Source organism: Lepisosteus platostomus, chromosome 6, assembly GCF_059453375.1.
Source record: "Lepisosteus platostomus isolate fLepPlt1 chromosome 6, fLepPlt1.hap1, whole genome shotgun sequence".
In the NCBI taxonomy this organism is placed as follows: Eukaryota; Metazoa; Chordata; class Actinopteri; order Semionotiformes; family Lepisosteidae; genus Lepisosteus; species Lepisosteus platostomus.
Window position 1 is genome coordinate 33742631 of NC_142616.1, and position 18046 is coordinate 33760676.

General features: G+C 36.3%; 1 protein-coding gene across 3 annotated transcripts in view; it reads left to right on the forward strand.

Moving 5' to 3' along the window:
- The first annotated feature begins 328 nt into the window (after positions 1–328).
- The window catches only part of mypn (myopalladin), a 64904-nt gene continuing 47186 nt past the window's right edge, over positions 329–18046 (forward strand). Inside the window, exons 1-2 of one of the 3 annotated variants that reach the window (XM_088635526.1) lie at positions 329–694; positions 2470–3432. In XM_088635526.1, coding sequence (XP_088491652.1) covers positions 2471–3432 — 962 coding nt within the window. In that variant the 5' untranslated portion in view covers positions 329–694; position 2470. The remainder of the gene's footprint in view (positions 695–2469; positions 3433–18046) is intronic. The other 2 variants (XM_088635524.1, XM_088635525.1) reach the window with 2 other exon arrangements.

Here is an 18046-nt window from a genome sequence, read left to right on the forward strand (position 1 = left end):
ATAGAACTAGAACTTCAATGTGTTGAGTTTTGTTGCACAACAGATCTGGGAATTCTTCCTTGCAACATTGTGCATGCCAACTCAGATTGAGAGGTGTTTCCCACCTGACAAGAGACAAGCATTCTTGGAACTTCAACCCAACAAACTAAGAATGCAGCAGTAAAGTCTTATCTGGCCATTGGCGTTCCTGTCTGTGTACTGTATATGAATATGAGGTATATGAGTTTTACACTGGGTTATCTGCTGCCAGCTGCATATGCAGCTCACCCTGTTGGATGAATCAGCAGAGGTCCCCGGAGAATCTCCTTGAGGGAGCTCTACAGGCGTTGTTAAAGAGGAGATTGACACATCACCATAGGTGCTTCTCCGCTGCAGGAATCCTTTGCAGAAGCCTCTCCTGCCCAATGAGGTGGAATGCTTCCCAGGCACATGGTCCGTGCTGCCCAAAAATAACCTGGGACCCAGCAAGCTGACAAATGTTGCTGCTTTTTGCTGGTGACAGTTTGCCCAAGCTTCTTGCCGCCATTTAACCCAAACTTCAAGGTTAACTTCCAGCACAAAAAAAGGAGACCTGGGCTGCAGCTAATTTCCTGCTCACCCCTGGAGGGCCTGGAGGACTTGACCACTGTCTCTTACCTCAGTTCCAGCTTGAGGATTCTCAGATCTAGACGGCAGCTTCTGGGTTAATCAGAAGGTAAACATCCTGTTAAACTGTTCACGGCTTCTGCTTGTGTGGGGTGATTGGGTTCAGGTGGTGACACAGAGAAATATTTTTTGTCCTTTACTCACCAAGTCACAAAGATGCTGCTGTCCAAAAGCTTGTGTAAATTATGTGCTTGCGTTCAATCCTAGATTATCCTATTTGACTGGGGCTGGCAGTGACAGTAAAACAGTTGTGCTCAGTTTATTCAGAGTATAAGCAGGACTCCTAAGTAGAAGTGCTTCTATTTCTGCCAAGTAACAGAGATGAAATGTAACAAGTGCCCTGCAGGAGATATTATTTTTTCCTCTCCAAAACATTCTAGACTGGCTGCAAGCCTTTTGAGGTATTATTAAGCACATCTAGATTAAGTTGATCCATTTTTATCATACTAGGCCAGCAAATGTAAGAACCTATACATGACATGTTAAACAAAAAAAAAGGTTTATTATCTCTTTTTTTTAAGTAAAGTGACACGCCTTGCTATAATTAGCTTTCAGCTCGAGGCTGAAGGAGGCTGTGCACTCGGGATTAATGTACACAACAGCTGCAGTAACAGGTCTGTTGGAAGGGCAATGCTAGCTTTCTTAATTGCTCTGGTTTGAGTGTCAGTAGCATCTGTGGGCCCTATCCCATTGCTGCATTCAGCATCACCCAGAAGCCAAGCACTTTACAAGCATTGAAATGATTTTGCCAACAACGATGAAAACAAATTCTATCTTTTTTCGAGAAGCATTTTACAATTTTACAACAATTTATGTTATACAAGAGTATTATGCCCTGTAGGTTAAGAACTTTGTCACTTCCTTTATCCAGAGGTCTTTCATACCACCTAGATCTTTTAGGGTTCATTGTCACACACATTGTCGGAGTGAATAACTAGAGTGATGGATTAAGAACATAATGAAACATTTTGTAGCCACGTCCTAAAAAATTCTTACTACCTTCAGTGCTTGGTTGATGTGTTGAGTTATTGTTTTTCAAATCAATACCACAATGACATTAGCAGCAGAACTCTTTCAGCTACCACTGCATCTTCATCTGTCTGCATTTTCTGTACAATCGTGATGCAAAATATAGAGAAGATCATTCTGGTTGTGTGAGTGGATCGCCTTCCAGCTGAATCTATTGCTGGAAAATATAATAACCAGGATTCTCCACTGATCATGTTGCCATCAGGTCCCAAATTTACAGCCAGATCCATTGTCCAAAGATAATCTTTTTGTAACATCTTGCAATATGAAAATGTCCTAAATGGAAGATGAGTTCTCAAATAGTACATCTACTAAATAATTAAATATCTAAATAATAATTCTAAAATCAAAATAATAATACAAGTCATATAAAATTAAATACAATTCAAAAATGAGTTTAAGAAGATTTGTTCCAGGCAAAAATGTTTAGGGACTCTGTTGATAAAGGGCGCTCACCAACTGGTCTATGACCAAAACTTCTTAGATACAGATGATAGCTGGACTGTGCAGAACTCATTTCCCTAAATGTCAAAGCTATTGCACATTCTAAAGACTGAAAACTTCACTGACTGGTAAAATCAGCTTGAATTAGTTTTTTGTCATCAAGAGTACTTCAGTCCAGTGTTTGTTTAATTTAAGATAGCTTTATCTCTAAAGTAAGAATGATATTTGCAGGGATATGGCAAGCAGCTTATACATAGTTTTGAGATTCTTTTAAATTTAAAATTCTTTTAAAAATTCTTTTAAAATAAACCCTAAGCAAAATAGTTTTTTTTGTTTTAACCTTTGTTGCAGGATGCAAGAGAATAACTTGGAAGCTTCTACATCTATATCCCAGCTTTTAAGAGAAAGCTACCTGGCCGAATCCAGAATCCACCAGAAGCACAGTGAAGTCAGCCGATCAGAAGCCACTTCACACCTTCCATTCTATGGAAACATTACAGGCAAGTCAGATGAGTTAATAGCACAGGATGAATTCCTAGACCTGTCAGCCTTTCTAAACCAAGAAGAACTGGACAAAAGTGTCAACCTTGCTCGTCAAGCCATTGGCCAAGGAGCACAAGAAGAGAAATCTCAGGAAAAGCCCAATGTTGGAAATTATGCAGCCCATGAGCAAAATAGTCCCGTGACACCTAACCCTAATAAGCAGTTTTCAGCATCCACTGCACTGTCGCAAGACAAGCCAGTATTTAAAAGTTTCCACCAGGAGAATGTGATCAAGAGCAACCGAGGTCCCAGGGAAACACCACAGGATCTTAAAAAAACAGTGAGAAATTCTCCATATGGAGTTGAAACCCCAACCAAGAAGGAATTCCTTAATAAGGCAGCTGACTTCATTGAGGAATTGAGTTCCCTCTTTAAGGCCAACAGTTCTAAGAGAATTAGACCCAGATCATGTAAAGCCCACAGAAGCAGGTACCAGGCAAAGACTCAGCTGGACGAGTCAGTGTTTCCATACAACGCAGAAGAAAGAGAAAGACCCATAGCTCCTTTGGCCAGTCAACTGGACACAAAAGCCAACCTCTACCACGAGGAAACCGATGTGTATGGACAGGAGACAAATGCAGAAGAAAAATCGTCGGACACCGGAGTGTCAGAGAGCTGTGAGCTCGAGTCTTCCTCCAGGTCCTACGAAATGGAGGAGCCAATCGGGGAACCTCCACGGTTCATTCAAAAACTCAAGAGCAGAGAGGTGCCAGAGGGCAGCAAGGTGCAGCTGGATTGCATTGTTCAAGGATTCCCTCTACCTGAAGTCAGGTAAGAAAGCTTGGGCAGCCACTAACTGTGAGACAAGCTGTTACAGATCGCACTTTGAAAAAAGGTATTAAAAGCGGTTAACCTGTAGAATAAAATTACCTTCTGGAGTGTTTTTAGTTGTTAGGTATTTAGTATGTTTTGGTGTCATTTTGCTTGCCTTTATTTTGTATCTACTGGTGTTTAAGATACCACTTAATAAGAATAAACTGCTGTTTGCATATCTTATTGGGATACGCAGAAAAATTAGTAAATCTTTATGCTCTCTGGCCAATTGACTTTTCATAGCTCTACGGGTCTTGTTCCCAGCAGGGCCTGAAATACAAGATAAATGTTGGTTCTGTTTTTGCTTTTTCCATACCACCCTTTGCTCATTAATTTTATGTGACTCCCAGGCATTTGCAGAAAGTGATTTATAATTAAGCTTTAGAGAGAAGGTGAATTTAGATTCTATAAAAATAAAATAACCAGGATTACTCTGAAGCCAATAATAAAATCTCCAGGCTTCTCTCTTAAATAGATAGGCTTTTATATAAAGTTGGAGAAAGTTTGGTCATATAAGTGTAGTCCAAATATTCTTTTTCGACAAACCATTGTGTCTGTTTTTGGTAACATGGAGGTGTGAGTAACAGTCAATTCAAATATACCTGCCATACCCACTATTACACACAATAAGAGCACATGGGGCCATAAAGCATAGTGCTGAGTTCATAAGGTGGAGGAAGTCAGAAGAAATGAGCGGGAAGCTAAAAACCTGGCTGACACAAACTCATCCACTCCTGGCACTGCTCAGCTGGTTGTGCACTGCCACTTAGGGAATACCACTTGAGAAACTGGTCAGAGACTGGAGATGTCTAGGGTAATGACTATACTGGATGAGAAACATGACAGTCATTTTGTTTTTCTCAAAAACAACACTTTCCACTATATCAGGTGTTACTGTTTACAATGAAATATACAGTCAGGGTTTCGGTCAAATTGTCCTTTTTGGATATTGCAGTATATAGTCATGCTTCAGATGAAAAAAAAGAATGAATTATAAGAATTTTTAGGAGACCAGAACCTAAATGAATAATTAACCAACAAGACTGCACTTTTCTGGAAATTAACATGAAAACATCCCTTTTGTTAATTTTGTTGCTGCAACAAAAGGATAAAGTAGCCAATTTTTCAGCTCATGTTCACTGTCACACCAGAATGGTTTGAATGGGTTTTTCTCCTTTCATCACAACATTTTTAATCATGTGTCTTCTAGGCCACTAGTGTGTATCTTTCTTATTCTCATTAATGAATCTAAATATTTATAAGCATAATAGAAAAAATGCTAGCAGAATTTCGAAGGCTTGTAAGGGCAGGTCATGCCATACAGTGAGAGTTTCTTGTCCTTCACTGTTTGTGTTCTGGCTTTGTTAAAAATTTAAGATCAATTTTTTATTCTTTAACCTTTAGAACAAATAACTGTGCTGAGTGTTCTCGGTGGTGAAGGAGTAATAAATAAAATGGCAGACACCACGACAAAATACTGTTTAAGCTCACAGCATAAAAACATAACTTATTAAGATACGGCGCCACTAATGTTGCCATGCTACTGTTTTTTTTTTCAAGATGAATACTCTTTTTGTGTAAATGTCCGTCTGAATAGGTATGTGCTTGTCACCCACATATCTATCTTTGAAACCAGCTGCATCTGTGAGATACACAGCTTGAAAATGTTGGTCATAAAACACAAAGAAATTAAATTAAAGATCCTTTTATTAAACAGAGGTGTTTCGGGACAAGACCATTCTTCTTTTATGAGAGTGAGAGTAAATTTAACAGCAGGACTCCTGGTAAATCTTTCTTTTACACTGCAAATCTGTGCTTTCTTGTGTTTTTTTTTATTAGAGGCACGTTTTTTTACTTTGAACAGTAAAAAATAAATTTAGGGCTGTTCCTTAAGAAAATATTTGGCAGTTGAGTTGAAACACAGTCTTTACAAATTAATCATCTGCTTCTGAAATAACATCAGTGCACTCTTATGTGGAAAAAACAGAGCCAAGAAAACATTTGTGAACTCCCAATATAATTATGGGAAGGGCAATTTCTTACAATGATGCCCTTTGTTGAAAAAAAAACTATCTTTTTTAAAATAACCAAAAGGCATTATATTTGCCGAATTTACTGTTTTTTTTTATTGTAGTGGTGTATGAATCTGTATATGTGAAATAATAAGTGGATCCCTAGTTCACTTAGCACATTCAAGGGGGGTAATTATAATCACATGGTTGAATAATTGGGTAACAAGTAAACAAGAACTGGATCTGGGCAGTTCTATCCTACATAATGGTCAGAAATTTTGTAAGTTCAATATACAGTTTAGTGGAAAGACATCATGCCAAAATAAAAGATAGATGGTGCTCATCAATCTGGAGAGGGTTACAAAAACATTTTTAAACAACCGAGGCTCCATCTATCCACTGTCAGACAGACAGTCTATAAATGGAAAACATTAAGGCCAAAGTGATTCTACCTAGGACCAGTTATCCTTCCAAGACCTTCCCAGGAGCAATCTGGAAAATCATCCAAGCAGTTACAAAGAACCTCAGAGTAATGTTTAAGAATCTGCAGATCTCCCTTGCTGTAGCTAATGTCAGTGCTTGTGCGTTAACCATTACGAAATGACTCAATGGGAATGGTTTTCATGGGAGGATAGCCAAGAAGAAACCATTGCTCTCTAAAAGGAACACTGCTCCACCTCTCATGTTTGCCAAAGAACCTAAACAACCTGAGCAATCCACAAGACTACAAGAAGACTAGTTTTTTCTAGACATCCATATCAAAAGTTGAATTTTTTGCCAGAGAAACAAAACCAAACACTATCAATAGGAGAACCTCATCTCAAAGTTGAAGCTGAGCCTAATGAGTAAGACAACGACTAAACATGGAAGCAGAACCACCACAAAATAGCTAAAGAAAGAAGAAGAAATTTTGCATTTTGGATTGGCCAAGTCAAAGTCCAGACCTAAACATTAAAATATTGCAGCAGGACCTGAAGCAAGCTAGTCACGCCAGGAGACCCTCAGTCATCCCTGATTTTAAGTCATTCTATAAGCACAACATTCCTGAAAGCTGAAGCAAACAATTGATGAAAAGTTACAGGAAATGTTTAGCTATAGTCAAGGAGGTGCCACCAGTTTCTGAATCTAAGAATTCACACACTGTACGTATTCACAAAAGGATATTTACTGTTGGATGAGTTTGTTGATTAAAAAATCCCAATATATCTTTTGTCTATATGATATACAGTACATTCAATCAGGCTGTATTCATATTTTATTAAGACTTTCATGAAAATCATAATTATGTTTCAGGTATAATATGTATATCAGGACCTGCGTAAGGGTTTAACAAACTTTTTCTTTGCAATGTGTAACTGTTTTAAAATCATTACATAAGGCCTTAAATATCAAATTGTTTAAATGATCAAATCATCAATTTTGTTATGTAAATTAGGAGCTTTGTTAAATCTAAACACTCTGCAGCCTTCAAAGAAGAAAGTTGTCCATCATTCATGCAGTCAGGGAATGTATGCAAGCCTCAATTGCATTTCATGAAATAGAATTTATTAAAAAAGGGTTTTTACCTTTGGAGTCTGAGAGACAGAGACATTTGACAATTTTCAAATCTCTGGCTCAGCAACTGAAATATCATATTTTTCTCCCTGAAGAGTCTTCTGCAATCCCTGGCAGTATGCCCAAGTCTGAGTCATGAATTTGATGTCAATATATATCCCAAAGCAATTCTGTCCAACTCCCCAGAGAAGTTCTGATCAGGTGAACTGAAATCTAATTAACAGTATATATTCACAGTGTATGGGTCAATGATTCGAAATACATTTTGGAAGAAATGAACAGTGTAGAGGGATTTGGAGTGGAGAACTAAAATAACAACAAACACCAAGTTCAAATAATCACAAAATCATTTACCAATCTGTACAAAGCTGTAAAGAAACAGGCACATTGAGATGCTATTATGTCTGTTGAGTGACTTTCTTATCCATTTGAAATACAGTGTAATTTTAAAGAGGAAATGCTTATTTGTTTAGGGAAATATAATATCTGTAGACCAGAGAAAATGAGCAATAGGTTCCTCAATATACTGTATATATTCAACATAGTGCAAAGTTCTGAATTCACAAAGACATGAAAGTCAGTTGAATGTTAAATTCAAACAGAAATCAGTATGATCCATTTAATTAGCAAAATACATATTAGAGTGCTTGAAGAAAAAGCGTAAATGTTTTGGCTTAAAGGTGACTGAACCCAATGACAGTGTTATGGTCTACAGTGTCAAATTACTCTGGTGTGCCAGAGACCTTTTCAAATGTTTTATGCTTTACTCAGCCTGGACACTATTTTACATGTAATCCCCATTAGCCTTCAGACACCAGGTCTTGCTAATTAAATTTATGCAACACTGAAACCTGACACAATACAGAACCCCCAATCTCTCGCTAGCGGTGTTACCATAAAAGGTCAGACCCTCACTGCTTTAAGAATAGTTTTGTTGTTAAATTTTTATTATGTATAACTTTTCAGAGTGTATCACAATGGCTGTATTAGCCATTGGAACTGTTATACTTCTTCAAGCACTGTGCTAGAAAGAATATGTGACAACACATGTACAAAGCACTTTTACAAAATCTGAGAAAACCTGCTCCCCCGTTTTGCAATCTGGCAATTGGATTTTTGAAGTCTCTCCAGCAGTAGAAGAAAAACAAATGACAAACAATAGTGTCTGTAAAGCCGTGTAATTTCTGCTTTTCATGAAAATGTTGAAAAGGACATTTACCCCTTTAACTAAACTAAACTAAATTAACAAAAGGGATGTTTTCACGTTAATTTTCATAAAATCACAGAGTGTTACTAAATACTTCATGTATACAAGAGTACATGTGCACATGCTTCTTTATACTAATTAATTAAAATATACACACTAAACAGGAGTGTGATGATATTCTTTTGTTGTTAACGACATTGGTACTTTGCGTGGGACAATATTATATTATATATTGCAATACATTAATATATTAGGAAATCTTAGTAATTATTGCATTTAAAGAATGCAATGTTATTTAGTTTAGACACAATAATTGCTGTGTTTAAATGCAATGTCAGCTCCTTTAAATTCATTTTTTTTCTCTGTGGCACAAACAGGATTCCATAATATGCACCTTTAAACTATTATGATTACTTATAAGACTTGATTTTGCTTTTACAGAATGTTGAATACAGGTTAAGCTGTGGGTATCACCTGAAATAACTGATCAATGCACAGAATCAGCTTTGCAACATAGCTTAACTCCTTCTTAATATGTGAGTTCAACACATTTTTGCAGTACTCTGTTATAAACTCATGCCCAGTAAATCATTTTAAATCGATTTCTAACTGTGATAAAAGATTTTTATTTTGTAATTACTTGCTCTAAACATAATTCTCAGTACAGTCTCCTGAGACAGTAAAGTTCTTATTTTCAAAAGTACAGTACCACGAGCAGAGGTACTTACACTGCTGTGGCCAAATATACATCCACATATCTCCTTGCTCCTCCCTGTGTTACTAGAAGAATGCGTATTTCCTAGAGTAAGAGCCTATACTGAGAGGACTTTTTAATAAAATTGGCAGTGTGTCATTAAGGAAATGTTTTATATGTATTTTATAGTATGTATTTCTGAGACTTAATATGTTCTGAGCTGCTGTTAGGTATCGGTTATCTAATTGATGTCCTCTTTAAGCAGTAAAAGGTCAGTCTGTTATTACTTATTAATAATAGGACATGAGGTCATTAGAAGAACAGATTAATAAAAATGATAGGAAAATTTAAAATATAACAGAAATCAATCCATCTTCTGACTACTTCAGCTGATTAAGAGCTGCAGGGAAACCAGCAAGTAACTTATGCAAGGCATAAAAATGTAACAGAGAAACAACTTAACATGAACAAAAGTAGAATATGGGTAATAATTTGCCAAGATGAATAGGTCCAGAATCAATAAGATACACAAAATCAAATTCCTATCATAGCTCCTAAAATATATTAAAAAACCCTAATTGCTTTATTTTATCCATTCCTCCAGTTTTTAACTGCATCTTCCAATTCAGGGTCCTGGGGCAGCCAGAACCTATCCCAGTATAGAAAGTGTACAAAGAAGGGTACTCCCTGGACGGGGTGCCAATTGCTTTATTTTAATATTCTTTATTTACCAAAATACTGATGTTTCTCCACAGAAGCATAATTTATTGCCATGTACACTCCGATTTTGAATACCCAGTTCTTATTCAAATCATTTCTCTAATGCCGTCTCCCTCTGATATCTCCACAGCAGGGGTAGGAGTCACGATTATGTGGTGTGCCATCTTCTCTTGTCGTAAAATGTAAAAGACCCAGCTGAAATGTTAGCAGAGGACTGGCAAAACAGGTTACAGTGGCATCTTTCCATTACCACTGGCCAGATCTGGCAAGTACCAGAGTATACTGTAGTGTTGAACCTGCATTCTCAAAATGCAGGGAATCTCCTATAAAATGTTTGCTTCTTAGAACTTGAACAATATAGAAAAGGTTTCCATCAACTCTGTGCAAAAGAAGGACTCTATGAGAGTCCACATTTCTCCTTTTAAAAGCTGAATAGAAAACGATCATAACATAATATATGTTGAAATAAATAAAATCCTTATTTAATGTCTTCTTGCAGATAAATTAAGTTTATTTCTTATAAAATAATAGAGATTGATGATTAGACAGGAAAATGGCAGGACAGAGAGATTTCTATTCCAGTATGAATTTCAGATAGTCCCCGCTACAATGGTCTTATAACACTTTCAGTGATACCAGCACAGTTCTTCATTTAAACATCTAAGTGTGTAGTCTTAGCCTAATTTAGAGTCCCATTGTAAGAGGTCTGATGTGTATGTGGCCTTTTTGGAAACTGGATACCAAGTCTTACTCAGTCCTAAGTCATCCACAGAGTTAAAATAGAGCACAGAGAAAATTCCTGAAGTGGCTTTAAGGTGCTAATGTCAATCAGTAATAAGTGACTGTTGTTGAAGACAAAATGAGACACCAGCTTTAGCTTTCAGAAAAAGAAAAATGATAAGTAAGTCTGCTTAGAACACTGTCTCATTTCTGTGCCAGTTAATATCCGGAGCTTTCCAAAGAATGCCATCCCTGACATTTTGGTAGACAGAGGGTACCCCCCACTGCCAGCTGATCTTTGGAGGGGAAAGCAAGCCTGCCAGTCACTTAGGTTCAAATCTGACGTGAAATTGTGCTGGATATTGCTCTTGGAGGGAAAAGAAGTTTCAATGACAAGCCTGGAGCTGTGAAATACCGAAAGAGATTTCAAGTAACTCGAGCCATGTCATGAGCTCATTTCCTGACTGTGCCCAGGAACTTAGAGGGAGTGAGAGAAAAAAAAGCTGAGAAGAGGAGACCTAAAGTGGAGCATCTCTGGCTAAACTGACAGCAAAGCACAGTCTGTGTGGAATTGGTTTTGGCAATATCTGGTGCTCGCCAAAGCAAGGGAATGCTGGGACTGATTTGAGACTGGGGCTCTTGAAAACAGGAACTGTGTTGTCTTTCTGTTTGACTTTCTGAAAAGATCATGGGAGAGAACAAAATAGCTGACAAGGGATGTGAATGATAGGACAGCTGCAGCGTTTGGGTTGCGTTTGGCAAGCTGGCAGTATGAGTAATGTACCAGGACCACTGGATCTCGATGAGTATGAATACTGAATCAAAACTAACTTTGATCAAGTTCACTTTGCTTGTGAACTTATTGTTTAGCATCACAACTGCAATACATGGATTTATCACACATTAGTGCTTTTAAATGGATTGTTTGGGAAAGAAAACATAAAATTTGTAGTCTCAAGATATTTTTGCATTCAAAATCAATGGACAAAAAAAACTTTGAATTCAGAGGTATTCATATGCCCTGACAAAGGGCTGGAACCTGGTGGCAGGAATTGATAGACAAGCACAGTAGTTCCCTTCAAAGGTCACACCGAAAGAACTGAGAAACTCTTAAAGACATCTCGCAAAAATGCCAGACTGCCAAAGTCATCCAGAGGCACCTTGAGAAAGGAAGTCTTATTGAAAGCTCTGGACCTTTCACTTATAAGTGGACTACTGCTGGACCACTATTTTTCAATTCACTGAAAACACTTGACAGAGATCACAGAGTGAACGGGGGTAAGTCAGTTATCTGGAGATATTTTGTTCAAGTTTATAAATCTAGTGAAACAAGGGACTGTGCAGATTTCACTGTCTATCAGGCGTTTCGTTCAAGACAAGTTGAGTGTAGTTAGCTTGAACAGAATTAATGACAAACACATTACTGCCAGTTTAGGTGTCATCCAAGTATTTTGAGAGTAAGCTGGAGAAAACTCTATCTAAACTGTCACTTTTCTTGTTTATATTGACTTGAAAGTCCTCACAACAGAACTTTTGTTTACATCAGCCTCTACTAAAACAAATGAGCATAGAAGTTGTGTGATAAAGCCTACTTGTAATGTAGCTTTACTTATAGGAAACCTGTTAATAATAACCTAGAATAATAAATAGAAATGTAGTAAGTTATATTGCGAACAGGACTTACTCTCTGATACTCATCCCACAGAGATCTCAAAAATCAAAAGAAAACAATTTTAGAGCAAAATCATTTGAGCTTTGATGTAGTCTATTAATGAATAACTATTTCAATACTATTATAATATTATTCTTTGTGTTGCACTAGGAGGCAGTTAAAAAAAGTAGCACCAAAACAAGAACATAATTTGAACAAAAAAAATTATAATACAAAATTCTCAAGACAATATCACTCTTTAGCATTTCAGGAAATACTGTACACCCCCCCAGCACCATAATTTGAAAACATGCAGATATACTACGATTATACAATAGTTAATTCCATTAGTGTATAACCCTTTCCAGTCTGACTCCTGCAGGATTGCTCTGTCATGCCAGTGAAAAACTGCTGTCAGAGTTAGAGAACAGTAAACACTTTTATAGTGCAGCAATTAGTGCTAGTAGGATCCTCAAGGCCTATACATTGTTATCTTGATGTTTCACACTTCACTTTTGGGGGCAGGATTTTTTCTTGAGACATAAACACAAACAGGAGCAGAATGGGCAATACTTTTCATCCAACCATACTTTAATTTAAATTGTTACTGTTAGCCATGTAGCCTTTTCAGCTAATATTGCCACAATGCTCCTCTGAAATTTCTGAGCAATCGACAATTGTTATCTTAAGATATGTGATACAAATTGGATACCGTAAAGATTTTAGAATTGTCATCAATTCTATCATTTAAAATCGTAAGCGTTGGATTTGTGGAAACTGTGAATGAAAAGAGATATCTAATATAGTAAAATGTACAGAGATTAACATTTGTGTATTAACATCGATGCTTTAAAATGAATAAATCAAGTAGTTGCAGCAGTGTCCAAATCTGGCCCCTTTCCTTCAGCAGCTCTGTCTGTGTGTGATATATGAAACTTATGACGAGAGCTGAAGAATATAGCATTCCTTCCCATGTTAAACTTTTTAAAAATATGACATGAGCAGTCCTCTAAGACCATGGCAGCAACCCGCAGGCACAGCAGACCAAACATATCTATCATCACTGCAGAGAAATCGCAGTGGCGAATGTATGCGCTCTGAGGAGCTTGACAGGCCTAGGGCTGTCACTGTGAATGGTGCAGTCAGCTGGCATCTGTAGGGCTGGAGGATTACAGAGATTCAGGGTGGCTTCTGTAGCTGTTACTGAAGCAAGAGCTCAAGTGTACTGTAGAATGAACCTTGAAGCTGAAGAGTGAAGGCTTTGGATCACATCTGACCTATCTGTTTTAGTGCCTTCCTGGTGCTTTATTTAGTCAACCCCTCACCTTGAGTTATTTATTCTACCAAGAAAATACACCTACAATACTAAAATTACAGTTATCGGAGGGACAAAAAAGAGAAAAGGCAAAAGTGTGAATTGCTTTCTAAAAAGAAAATTCTAAAATATAATAAAACGTTTTAATATATTAATATACTTAATAAATTATTATGATGATGCTACATTTTTTTATTTGTTCAAGTTGTGGCATAACGTGGCCACAGATAATTTAGGAAAAGACATGCACAATGTGTGGAAATCTAAAAAATACATCATACCTAAAGCTTTGTGTGAGGAAAAATAAAGTGATGCTATATTTCTGTTTTGAAAACTAGAAAAATGGGATTAAAAAATTTAACTGATTTCTACTAGCATAAAAAAACAACATTTTCTTGAGTTTACTAATTTCTGAAATCACTACTGTGTTGATTAAATAGGAAAGTCTCTCGCAGTTATGAGTAATTGTGGATTAATCTTAACAATGTGATTACAAGGTGGATTTCAATAACTAATTTGATGATGGTATAACATGGTTTTCAAGACAGTGCTAAGCAGTGGTAAATATTATCTTGTTAAAATATTATAAAATGAAATGCGGAACTTCTTTTTCTATATTTCTTAAGTCATATGTCGTACAATATGTACCAGAACGGGGCTACACACAACATGGACTGTACAGGTGATTCCCCAAAATCTTTCCTCTTAGGGTCCTGAGAGTAATTGCAAAAGCAGGAACAACTCTGATACTCTGATAAGTGCAAATATTAACATTAGTTTTGCTCTCAGAGTGTTATCAGATTTTTATTTTGAGTTAAAAAGAACAAAGTGAGGAAACCATTCAGGTTGACCAAGCAAACGTCGACTTAAAAAATTGACCTTTTATGTGGTATTTCCAGGAGTAACAGAGGTTTTTACATACGTTGCCACATGAAGGTTTTATGAGGAAGTTACTATTCTTAATTCTGAAACAGTTGTCCTGCGGGGTGTCAGGAATAGCTTGGCAAGCATGTATAATAAAAAAAATAGCAGGGGTAGAAGTATGAACTGTCAAACTCTTGCTTGAAACACAGCCAACAGAACCAAGCTGCTTCAACAATACAGAAGAGCTCTCCAGTGTTTTCTGAAACTAGTGAGAGTGAATCCCTATAGTAAGGATGTACTGTAATTCCTTTAATTAAGTGAAGGACATATTAAAGCTTTGGCTGAAGCAAAACAAGAACCTGAGAACTGAAAAGTGAGTATTGTTTGGAAAACAGTCAAAGATGCAGAGAATGTGTCAAACAGAATTTAATGCATGCTCCTTCTACTGGAACTGAGAAAAATGTCCTTCAGACTACCAGAGAGTTTGAAGAACGGGATTACAAAGTTTTCTGCATGATAGCTAAGCCTTATTTAACTTAGAAATACCTTAGAACAAAGTGGAGAAAAAAACTATGGTCTTCTTTATACACTTTTGTAACACTGTAAGTGGTCCATGTTTCGAAGGGTCCATAACACTTAAAATATTTCTCTGTCATTTGATCAAGTGCTGCACAGCTACTTTTCTGCTGTACAACTAATCTGCTCTAAAATGGGAAGGTTATTTAATCAAATGGTTATTTAAAATATTTCAGGTTGGACACTATTAAAGTGGGCAGTTACACTTTGGAGAGCTACTCTCACTCACAGTGATCTTTATGTTGCTTTATATAAAGCTCTAGTTTAATGTTCTCAATATTGTGTTGGATGTATGTATATCTTTTAATTCTCATAAATATAGTTTATGTGCCGGTCCACCAATGCCACATGAACTATGTTAATGAGAATATCCAGGTTTTACCAGGGCTCAAAGTTATAACATGTATTAACATGTAGTACATAAAGATTGCAAGGTAGCAACAAAACTATAATTCTGAGCATAGCCCGAACCACATCGTTAACAATGACCACAGGGATATTTGCAGAAAGTGGATTGTTTCATTTTTAACATTTTCTAAATATATTAACAAGATAATAATATAATATAAGTATAAATTTGGAACCCCTAAACAAACATGTGATTAAAAAAAGCATGAAGCACCCTTCAAAAATATGGAAGTTTTCTTTTTACAAATACTAGAAGGAAAGGAGTCATTTAAACTAATGAAGAGCTTGGAGTCCCTTCATTACTGTTTCTAACCTGACCTTAGCAATACATGAGAGTGTCCCAATGAGGTGTAATCAAAATCTATACATTTGTAACAATATTAAAATTTTATTTAGGTAGTCTTACTCTATGTGGAAAATATATAGAATTATTATTTAATAGATAAAGGTAATACTTATTATAATATGATTAGAATAGTATACATTGGATTTATTGAAGTCTGAGTATTTTTACTCTTAAAAGGAAGGCTTCACATTTCATCTGAGACTAAAACTAGGTACTCAAAATAGGGTATACATGGCTATTTACTCATGGAAGCATCACAGAGTAGTCTGCAGTATGTCAGTTAGAAGAAAATGGAAAACCATTTTGAAATCTCAAGGAGGACTGTATGGCCCTTTTTAAAATCTGAAAAATGTATGCATACAAAGCGCCTGAGTACTGTGCAAAGAATTGTTTTCCCAAAACAACACACACAATGGAAGATTATCAAATTTATTACCAAAATAATACCCTGGAATAAACTTTTAATTTTTCTTTCTAACAGGCAGATCATGAATCAAAGTGACATTTTAATAAGCAGATTGAATGGTGCTTTCATCAGCTGTATGCCAGTGTTGGGAAAACAGATACATCACTTCTATTAACATGTCTCTTTCCCCCTAATAGACAGTTATACACTAAGTCACCAAAATTGTATTTATGCTGCAGACACAAAAATGCTTTGTGCAAGTTAAGAATGGAGATAAACAACATGAGACTCCAAAAACTATACAATAATTACAATGGAAAATTAGAATTAAATTTTGGGAACTCTCCTTTGTGAATTGTTTAAGAATGGAATTCTAGGAGGTTGTAAAGTAATATCCTAGACTGTGTGCTCCCAGCAGTGGCCATCAGTGTTTGCAATTCAGCAAGTTTCCTGGGTCTCCTAAATCAGCTTAGAAGAGCATAAGACTTGTGGGAAAGAGTTAAACCATGTAGATTATACAGAGTTTCTGTAGTTCTGGGGAGATGTTGCCATTGTAGAACTATTCACTTGTCACAATTGGAAGCTGGATTTGGAATCTTACAAAGAAATGAACACTAAATGTGAAAGATAGGTAGACTATGAAATTCTTAGCAGTGAACTGAAATTATCTGATGCTTTGCTTAATGTGCAACAGTATGTACAACTGTAAAAATGCTGAAGGTATGAGACATCAATATACTAAAGCTGTAAACATCAGGTATAGGTATACAGCCGGTGTTTTCATTTGCCTTATTAAAACATACATTGAAACTGTTGAGTAATACAGTAAAAAGTTCTTAAAAAATATCTGCTAGTAATTTTAAGATACACCGGACATCCTTGTGAAGAAATGTTTCTCCTTGTGGAGAAACCTTGTTTTGGTTTATGTTTTTTTGTGAAAGGGTCTCAGGTTTCATTTCTAGCACCTAATAAATGATGTTTGAAAGCTGGGATTTTCAGACTTTGGTTTCTCTGCTATTGCTATGTCATGTTGAATCTTGCGATGCCAATACCATTTAAAAAATCAGTAATTTGACAAACTGATTTATGGACATTTAATGAGTACTCATCATGTAGTTAGTGAGCCATTCTTGTCAGTGTGGGTTTAAACTAAATATTAATCTTGCACCAGTTGGTTCTATTCCCAGACTTTTTTGTTGGGTTCGGTCCAAACATAAATATTTAAAGAATTTGTTGAAAAATTACAATAAATAAATCCAAACACAACTCAGTGAAATCTCATACTCAAAATGAACTCATCTTTTGTCCAAATACTGGGACAACCTTGGCACATGACAATTGTTTGTTTTACATCAGAGCAATGACAATGTTTCAGCCTTTCTGTGCAGTATGTTCCTCTCATTAAGAGAGATCTGCCTAAACAAATGCTGGTAAAACATCAAGGAAGAATAAAGGGCCCGTACAAGTGGCTACAGCCTTGAAGCTGAGGCAATTACATACTGCACACACCTGTTAAGGTGCAGCGTGTCTTTCAAGGAGTGTTTAATTGATTAGTCACATGTTTTCAGTCAATCAGTCATCTGAATAATTCCATGTATTTGTATAAGGCAGGGATTTTCAACTGTAGTCCCAAAGTATTGTGGTGTCTGCTGGGTTTCATTCCAACTGAACTTTCAATTACTTGATTGAACGTTTAATTTATCAAATTATTTAATTTGACTGTTTTTCCATTCATTAGCTGCATTTCAAATTGCTTCTAGAAACAGGACTGTTCCTAGTAGTAGGGATTTGTCAGGCTCCAGTTCCAGCTTCTATCTCATTTCTATTTTCATCAGAGTTGTCAGCTGACAACAAATAGAGGTTTAATTTATTATTGTTTTTTTCATGTTTGGGTGACTTTCAAAAGGAGGTTTTTACATACAGGTGTAATAATAAAATTATTATTATTACAATAACCATATGAAATGCTATGCTGTAAAATGGTTTACATATGGAAAAGCTTTGCTATTATTAAATAGGTTTGGTGATCCAGCTCCTGAGTCTGCAACACAAAACTCTCTCAATTGTGAAGTTAGAAGCTTTCTGTGAAGATTATTAAT